The sequence below is a fragment of the Sander lucioperca genome, chromosome 7 (genome assembly GCF_008315115.2).
Source record: "Sander lucioperca isolate FBNREF2018 chromosome 7, SLUC_FBN_1.2, whole genome shotgun sequence".
Lineage (NCBI taxonomy): Eukaryota > Metazoa > Chordata > Actinopteri > Perciformes > Percidae > Sander > Sander lucioperca.
The window spans coordinates 37,273,149-37,283,148 of NC_050179.1; the positions used below are offsets into that span (position 1 = coordinate 37,273,149).

General features: G+C 46.4%; 1 protein-coding gene across 1 annotated transcript in view; it reads left to right on the plus strand.

Annotated features, from left to right (window-relative positions):
* The first annotated feature begins 632 nt into the window (after positions 1-632).
* LOC116054932 (proline-rich protein 5-like) overlaps positions 633-10,000 on the plus strand; it is a 22,724-nt gene continuing 13,356 nt past the window's right edge. The window contains exons 1-2 of the mRNA XM_031306685.2: positions 633-816; positions 8,187-8,267. Of these exons, the coding sequence (XP_031162545.2) occupies positions 695-816; positions 8,187-8,267 (203 nt within the window). The 5' untranslated portion in view covers positions 633-694. The remainder of the gene's footprint in view (positions 817-8,186; positions 8,268-10,000) is intronic.

Sequence of the window (10,000 nt, forward strand, 5' to 3'; positions counted from 1 at the left end):
GGGAGGGAGAGGGAGAGGAGGAGAGGAGAGGGAGGGAGAGGGAGGGGGGGAGGGGGAGAGGGAGGGAGGGAGGGGGGAGAGGAGAGGGAGAGGGAGGGAGGGGGAGAGGGAGAGGAGGAGAGGAGGGGGAGAGGACGGAAGTCCAAACTGCCTGAGAGCTTCTCCTGTACTATACGGTAATTCCTCTACTATGAGACAGTAAGTCTCGTGGTTATGACCCAATCGTTAGCCTATTTTTATAAAAACGTCTGCTACGGAGCCATAACGTGAGGTACAAGGTAATGGAGCCTTTTATACATTGTCGTGTTTCTTTAGAAATAAATAACGGACAAATAGAGTCTTTAAACTCTTCAGATGTAAAGTTATTCTCTGTCAAAGTGACGTCAAAATGAATGGCAGTCAATGGGATGCTAACGGGAGGTGATGGCTTGGTAGCATCAACATGGCGCCATAGGAGCTACGCGTTGTGAGGAGAAGCTAACCCCCTTGATTTCCCCTGACCCATCTCCTTCTTCATAAACAACATGAAATCAAGGAGAGGGTTAACGGTTCCTGCTCCAGATTTCCCACCGTGGTCAGAAAGAAGAGGGGAGACTCGACCACACACGCTTGAGCAGTGCACGCCAGGCTACGGCTTTGAAACTGGCCTTTTTCTAACCATCTGTTTCCTCTTTCTCCTCAGCAGCCAGGGTGCATGATGGGATCTTTCCGGCGTCCCAGGCCTCGGTTTATGAGCTCTCCGGTTCTGTCGGACCTTGCCCGGTTCCACGCCAGCTCGACTTCGCTGCAGCTCTCCAACGCCAGCGTGTGGAACAGGTCAGCTGACTCCCATCATCAGTCTTTCTTTTAATAACTTTTCATCTTTAATGTCTTAAGATGGCACAGACCGAATTTGAAGTCGATCGGATGAAATCTCTAGGAGGAGTTTGTTAAAGTACGACATGCGGAAATGGCCAAAATCGCACTAATTTCGAACTTTCAATTCAAAATGGCGGACTTCCTGTTGGGTTTAGGGTATGGCTCCCATGACGTTTTGTGTGCGTCTTGACATGCTACATATGTGTACCAAGTTTCGTGAGTCTATGTTAAACGTACTGCAGGGGCTCAATTCTTTTGGTAAGTGGTCAGTGACCATTAGCAATGGACTACAGCAGGAAGTGGTCAGTGACCATTAGCAGTGGGACTACAGCAGGAAGTGGTCAGTGACCATTAGCAGTGGACTACAGCAGGAAGTGGTCAGTGACCATTAGCAGTGGGACTACAGCAGGAAGTGGTCAGTGACCATTAGCAGTGGACTACAGCAGGAAGTGGTCAGTGACCATTAGCAGTGGGACTACAGCAGGAAGTGGTCAGTGACCATAGCAGTGGGACTACAGCAGGAAGTGGTCAGTGACCATTAGCAGTGGACTACAGCAGGAAGTGGTCAGTGACCATTAGCAGTGGGACTACAGCAGGAAGTGGTCAGTGACCATTAGCAGTGGACTACAGCAGGAAGTGGTCAGTGACCATTAGCAGTGGACTACAGCAGGAAGTGGTCAGTGACCATTAGCAGTGGGACTACAGCAGGAAGTGGTCAGTGACCATTAGCAGTGGGACTACAGCAGGAAGTGGTCAGTGACCATTAGCAGTGGACTACAGCAGGAAGTGGTCAGTGACCATTAGCAGTGGGACTACGGCAGGAAGTGGTCAGTGACCATTAGCAGTGGACTACAGCAGGAAGTGGTCAGTGACCATTAGCAGTGGACTACAGCAGGAAGTGGTCAGTGACCATTAGCAGTGGGACTACAGCAGGAAGTGGTCAGTGACCATTAGCAGAGGACTACGGCAGGAAGTGGTCAGTGACCATTAGCAGTGGGACTACAGCAGGAAGTGGTCAGTGACCATTAGCAGTGGGACTACAGCAGGACGTGGTCAGTGACCATTAGCAGTGGGACTACATCAGGAAGTGGTCAGTGACCATTAGCAGTGGACTACAGCAGGAAGTGGTCAGTGACCATTAGCAGTGGACTACAGCAGGAAGTGGTCAGTGACCATTAGCAGTGGGACTACAGCAGGAAGTGGTCAGTGACCATTAGCAGTGGACTACAGCAGGAAGTGGTCAGTGACCATTAGCAGTGGGACTACAGCAGGAAGTGGTCAGTGACCATTAGCAGTGGACTACAGCAGGAAGTGGGTCAGTGACCATTAGCAGTGGGACTACAGCAGGAAGTGGTCAGTGACCATTAGCAGTGGACTACAGCAGGAAGTGGTCAGTGACCATTAGCAGTGGGACTACAGCAGGAAGTGGTCAGTGACCATAGCAGTGGGACTACGGCAGGAAGTGGTCAGTGACCATTAGCAGTGGGACTACAGCAGGAAGTGGTCAGTGACCATTAGCAGTGGGGACTACAGCAGGAAGTGGTCAGTGACCATTAGCAGTGGGACTACAGCAGGAAGTGGTCAGTGACCATTAGCAGTGGGACTACAGCAGGAAGTGGTCAGTGACCATTAGCAGTGGGACTACAGCAGGAAGTGGTCAGTGACCATTAGCAGTGGGGACTACAGCAGGAAGTGGTCAGTGACCATTAGCAGTGGACTACAGCAGGAAGTGGTCAGTGACCATTAGCAGTGGGACTACGGCAGGAAGTGGTCAGTGACATTAGCAGTGGGACTACGGCAGGAAGTGGTCAGTGACCATTAGCAGTGGGACTACAGCAGGAAGTGGTCAGTGACCATTAGCAGTGGGACTACAGCAGGAAGTGGTCAGTGACCATTAGCAGTGGACTACAGCAGGAAGTGGTCAGTGACCATTAGCAGTGGACTACAGCAGGAAGTGGTCAGTGACCATTAGCAGTGGGACTACGGCAGGAAGTGGTCAGTGACCATTAGCAGTGGGGACTACAGCAGGAAGTGGTCAGTGACCATTAGCAGTGGGACTACAGCAGGACGTGGTCAGTGACCATTAGCAGTGGACTACAGCAGGAAGTGGTCAGTGACCATTAGCAGTGGACTACAGCAGGAAGTGGTCAGTGACCATTAGCAGTGGGACTACAGCAGGAAGTGGTCAGTGACCATTAGCAGTGGACTACAGCAGGAAGTGGTCAGTGACCATTAGCAGTGGGACTACAGCAGGAAGTGGTCAGTGACCATTAGCAGTGGGACTACAGCAGGAAGTGGTCAGTGACCATTAGCAGTGGACTACAGCAGGAAGTGGTCTGTGACCATTAGCAGTGGGACTACAGCAGGAAGTGGTCAGTGACCATTAGCAGGGGGACTACAGCAGGAAGTGGTCAGTGACCATTAGCAGTGGGACTACAGCAGGAAGTGGTCAGTGACCATTAGCAGTGGACTACAGCAGGAAGTGGGTCAGTGACCATTAGCAGTGGACTACAGCAGGAAGTGGTCAGTGACCATTAGCAGTGGGACTACGGCAGGAAGTGGTCAGTGACCATTAGCAGTGGGACTACAGCAGGAAGTGGTCAGTGACCATTAGCAGTGGACTACAGCAGGAAGTGGTCAGTGACCATTAGCAGTGGACTACAGCAGGAAGTGGTCAGTGACCATTAGCAGTGGGACTACGGCAGGAAGTGGTCAGTGACCATTAGCAGTGGGACTACAGCAGGAAGTGGTCAGTGACCATTAGCAGTGGGACTACAGCAGGACGTGGTCAGTGACCATTAGCAGTGGACTACAGCAGGAAGTGGTCAGTGACCATTAGCAGTGGACTACAGCAGGAAGTGGTCAGTGACCATTAGCAGTGGACTACAGCAGGAAGTGGTCAGTGACCATTAGCAGTGGGACTACAGCAGGAAGTGGTCAGTGACCATTAGCAGTGGGACTACAGCAGGAAGTGGTCAGTGACCATTAGCAGTGGGACTACAGCAGGAAGTGGTCAGTGACCATTAGCAGTGGACTACAGCAGGAAGTGGTCAGTGACCATTAGCAGTGGGACTACAGCAGGAAGTGGTCAGTGACCATTAGCAGTGGACTACAGCAGGAAGTGGTCAGTGACCATTAGCAGTGGACTACAGCAGGAAGTGGTCAGTGACCATTAGCAGTGGACTACAGCAGGAAGTGGTCAGTGACCATTAGCAGTGGGACTACGGCAGGAAGTGGTCAGTGACCATTAGCAGTGGGACTACAGCAGGAAGTGGTCAGTGACCATTAGCAGTGGGACTACAGCAGGACGTGGTCAGTGACCATTAGCAGTGGGACTACAGCAGGAAGTGGTCAGTGACCATTAGCAGTGGACTACAGCAGGAAGTGGTCAGTGACCATTAGCAGTGGGACTACAGCAGGAAGTGGTCAGTGACCATTAGCAGTGGACTACAGCAGGAAGTGGTCAGTGACCATTAGCAGTGGGACTACAGCAGGAAGTGGTCAGTGACCATTAGCAGTGGACTACAGCAGGAAGTGGTCTGTGACCATTAGCAGTGGGACTACAGCAGGAAGTGGTCAGTGACCATTAGCAGTGGACTACAGCAGGAAGTGGTCAGTGACCATTAGCAGTGGGACTACAGCAGGAAGTGGTCAGTGACCATTAGCAGTGGACTACAGCAGGAAGTGGTCAGTGACCATTAGCAGTGGGACTACAGCAGGAAGTGGTCAGTGACCATTAGCAGTGGGACTACGGCAGGAAGTGGTCAGTGACCATTAGCAGTGGGACTACAGCAGGAAGTGGTCAGTGACCATTAGCAGTGGGACTACAGCAGGAAGTGGTCAGTGACCATTAGCAGTGGGACTACAGCAGGAAGTGGTCAGTGACCATTAGCAGTGGGACTACAGCAGGAAGTGGTCAGTGACCATTAGCAGTGGGACTACAGCAGGAAGTGGTCAGTGACCATTAGCAGTGGGACTACAGCAGGAAGTGGTCAGTGACCATTAGCAGTGGACTACAGCAGGAAGTGGTCAGTGACCATTAGCAGTGGACTACAGCAGGAAGTGGTCAGTGACCATTAGCAGTGGACTACAGCAGGAAGTGGTCAGTGACCATTAGCAGTGGGACTACAGCAGGAAGTGGTCAGTGACCATTAGCAGTGGGACTACAGCAGGAAGTGGTCAGTGACCATTAGCAGTGGGACTACAGCAGGAAGTGGTCAGTGACCATTAGCAGTGGGACTACAGCAGGAAGTGGTCAGTGACCATTAGCAGTGGGACTACAGCAGGAAGTGGTCAGTGACCATTAGCAGTGGGACTACAGCAGGAAGTGGTCAGTGACCATTAGCAGTGGACTACAGCAGGAAGTGGTCAGTGACCATTAGCAGTGGACTACAGCAGGAAGTGGTCAGTGACCATTAGCAGTGGACTGATGGAAGTATGCAGAATGAGACGCAGCCAGTGTCCCAGATGTTACCTTGATGTGTTTAGGACATGTGATGGTGTTTCCGAGAGATCAGACCGATGGAAACGGATTCTGCTGAAGGTGCGGAGTCAGGACAGATCAATGAGTTCCTGATTAATTAACCCTGGCGTTGTCTTCCATTCGTCCTCCAGGTCAAAACTAACGTCTTTGTTAGGGCTTTGCAAAAAAATCCATTCCTATTCGAATCGCGATTCAAGCTCCACCGATTCAAAATCGATTCATAGAATTCCAAAAATCGATTCATATTTTTTTTTTTTTAAATTTAAAAAAATAATCATTTTAAATAAAAAATTAAATTAAAATTAAAAAATCTATTCATATTTTTTTTTATTTAAAAAAAAAAAAAAATTCCAAATTAAAAATTTAATTGAAATTAAAAAACTGATTCATATTTTTTTCATTTAAAAAAATAATGATTTTAAATTAAAAATTAAATTAAAATAAAAAATGTAATGAAATTAAATTTAAAAAAATTTAATTAAAAAAATCTATTCATATTTTTTTTATTTAAAAAAAAATAATTCTAAATTAAAAATTAAATTAAAATTAAAAAATCGAATTATATTTTTTTATTTAAAAAAATTATCATTTTAAATTAAAAATTAAATTAAAATAAAAAATGTAATTAAATTAAAGTTAAAAAATGTAATTAAAATTAAAAAAATCGATTCATATTTTTTTTATTTAAAAAAAATTATAATTTTAAATTTTATTATAATTTTAAATTTTATTTTTTATTTGTATGTCTACTTCAATCACATGGGAAAAGTAACTACATTTACGTAGGCTACTGTGAATAGTTTTTTTAATCGAGAATCATTTTTGAATCGAAAATCGATTCGAATCGTGATATTTTCTGAATCGTGCACCCCTACTTTTTGTCTCTTTTGACACTTTTTTTGACGTTTCACACTTCTTTTGACTACCAAGTGTAGACACCACTAACACCAACTCATAACTAGATTTACACTTATTTTGGATTCATGGTCATTAAACCTCATAGGAAATTATACCTTATTCTTGACTTAAAGAGCAGAAATTATGAATTATTTAGACTAATATTAAAGGAAGAATAATCACAGACGGGTCAGTGTGTCTCAGCGTGTCTAAGCATGACTTGGCATGACTTAGTGTGTCTCAGTGTGTCTCAGTGTGTCTCTGAGTGTCTCTGAGTGTCTCAGTGTGTCTCTGAGTGTCTCTGAGTGTCTCAGTGTGTCTCTGAGTGTCTCTGAGTGTCTCTGAGTGTCTCTGAGTGTCTCAGTGTGTCTCAGTGTGTCTCAGTGTGTGGGGGTCACTTCAGTAGAAACTCTTGGTCCTGTTTCCTGCTCTTCGCGGCGCTGAGCAGGATGTTAAGGAGGAAATGGAGGTGGCAGCGAGGCCACGTCCTGTCAACCAGCTGAATCACATATGAGGAGACACACACACACACACACACACACACACACAGACACACACCAGAGACACACGCACACTCACTCACACACACACACACACACACACACACACACACACACACCAGAGACACACACACACACACACAGACACACTCACACACACTCACACTCACACACACACACACACACACACACACACACACCAGACACACACTCACTCACACACACACACACACACACACACACACACACACACACACACACACACACACACACACACACCAGAGACACACACACACACACACACCAGGGACACACACACACACACACACACACTCACACACACTCTCACACACACTCTCACACACACACACACACACACACACACATACACACACACACACACACACACACACACACACACACACACACCAGAGACACACACACACACACACACACACACACACACACACACACACACACACACACACACCAGAGACACACACACACACACAGACACACTCACACACACTCACACACACACACACACACACACACCACACACACACACACACACACACACACACACACACACACACACACCAGACACACACTCACACACACACACACACACACACACACACACACCAGAGACACACACACACACACGCCAGAGACACACACACACCAGGGACACACACACACACACACACACACATACACACACACACACACACACCAGAGACACACACACACACACACACACACACACACACACACACACACACACACACACACACACACACAAAGACACTCACATGCACACACACACACAGACACACACACACACACACACACACACACACCAGAGACACACACACACACACACACACACACACACACCAGAGACACACACACACACACACACACACACACACACACACACACACACACACACCAGAGACACACACACCAGAGACACACACACACACACACCAGAGACACACACACAAACACACCAGAGACACACACACCAGAGGGACACACACACACACACACACACACACACTCACACACACACACACACACAGACACACACACACACACACACACAAGGTCAACAAGATATCCAGTGTAGAATGTGCCGTGCAGGCGGTGTGCAGGCGGCCTAATCTCCACCCACGCCCTCAGAGCTACTTTCCATGACGGGATGAAGACTTAAACGTAAACTCGTATTGTGCAATCACACATCAGGACCCAGATTAAGGAGCCGCTAATGGCTAACGGCCGCGTTCCCTCTCTGATGTGTGATTACGACCGACTGAACTAATAAACGATGGTGTACAGGCCGTTATTCCTCTCCTCTGTAGATCAGAAGTCTCTCCCTCAGGACCTGTAGTTAATAAAATACACCCCCTGTTGACCTTTAACCTGTTTGTTTGTGTCCTCAGCGTCCAATCAGCTGTGATCAAAGTGTTCCAGGGTGGAGCTCTGCAGACCAATGAGCTGTTCACGCTTAACGAGAGCATCAGGTGACCAACATTTCTTCTTTCTCTTCAGTGTGGTGTTCAGATTTAGATTTAAGCCTCGTTAAACCCAAGTTACGTAAGTTCACACGTGTTTTCACTTTAAGCATCTGGGTTTTCCCGCCATTACAAGGTTTAGGTGCAGCACCCTTAAGCTGAATGAATGAAAGTAAAAGACTTTTCTCAGATCTAATGATTGTAGTTAGACTTCTTCAGCTTTAAGCTTTGTCTTTAAGCTTTTTGTGTGTAATTTATTAATTATTCTAAGTGTCTGACAACATTATGGAAAGGATCCCTACAGAGATTTTTAAACATAAAAACATCAGCAAAGTTGCTATCGCCAAACCCACCAGACTCCATGTAAATAATCAGGACTTTTAGCGTGTATAGAGCCAGCATATTTCCACCAGACTCCATGTAAATAATCAGGACTTTTAGTGTGTATAGAGCCAGCATATCTCCACCAGACTCCATGTAAATAATCAGGACTTTTAGCGTGTATAGAGCCAGCATATTTCCACCAGACTCCATGTAAATAATGAGTATTTTTAGCGTGTATAGAGCCAGCATATTTCCACCAGACTCCATGTAAATAATGAGTATTTTTAGCGTGTATAGAGCCAGCATATTTCCACCAGACTCCATGTAAATAATGAGTATTTTTAGCGTGTATAGAGCCAGCATATCTCCACATGTAAATGGGTGAATTAAGGGTTTATTTCAACCAAACCAGAGTGGTGATTGTTGGAACAGTGGAAAGATGAACCAAGACAGCTTTTGGTAGTTTTATTTAGTTTCTGTCCACTTTGAATGAAGTGTGTTTTACGATGATAAAAGTCCTGATTATTTACATGGAGTCTGGTGGAGTTTGATGACTGTGATTTCGGGGCTGTTTCACATTAAACTAAAAGACTGTATTATCTTCTCTAGCTTTTCTATTACATTACATGTCATTTAGCTTTTATCCGAAGCGACTTACAGTTGCTATATGCAGTATATATATCAGAGGTTGCACACCTCTGGAGCAACTAGGGGTTAAAGGATCACGCCGACTTATTGGGAATTTAGCTTATTCACCGTAACCCCCAGAGTTAGACAAGTCCAGACATACCCTTCTCATCTCTGTGCGTGCTGTAACGCTGTCTGACGGTTCCAGCGGCATCAGGCCAGCACATAACATGCAGGTGAATGGTTCCAGTAATCCTACTGCTCCGAATAAGTGACAAAATAACTCCAACATGTTCCTATTTACATGTTGTGATTTGTAGAGTCACAGCGTGTACAAATAACAACGTAACATGAGACACAGCCATCTTCTAACCGTATACATACTGGGAACTATATTCTCAGGCGGAAGAATATAGTACTTGGGCGGAATGATTTGCTTTGCAGCAAGCCTGTCTGAGAATATAGTTCCCAGTATGTATACGTTAGAAGATGGCTGTGTCTCATGTTACGTTGTTATTTCTACACGCTGTGACTCTACAAATCACAAACATGTAAATAGGAACATGTTGGCGTTATTTTGGCACTTATTGGGAGCAGTAGGCTAGCTGGAACCATTCACCTGCATGATCTGTGCTAAGCTAAGCTAATGCTGGGGGCGTCAGACAGCCTTACAACACGCACGGAGATGAGAAGGGTATGTATGGACTTATCTAACTCTGGGGGTTACGGGGAATGAGCTAAATTCCCAATAAGTCGGCGTGTTCCTTTAAGTGCCTTGCTCAGGGACACAT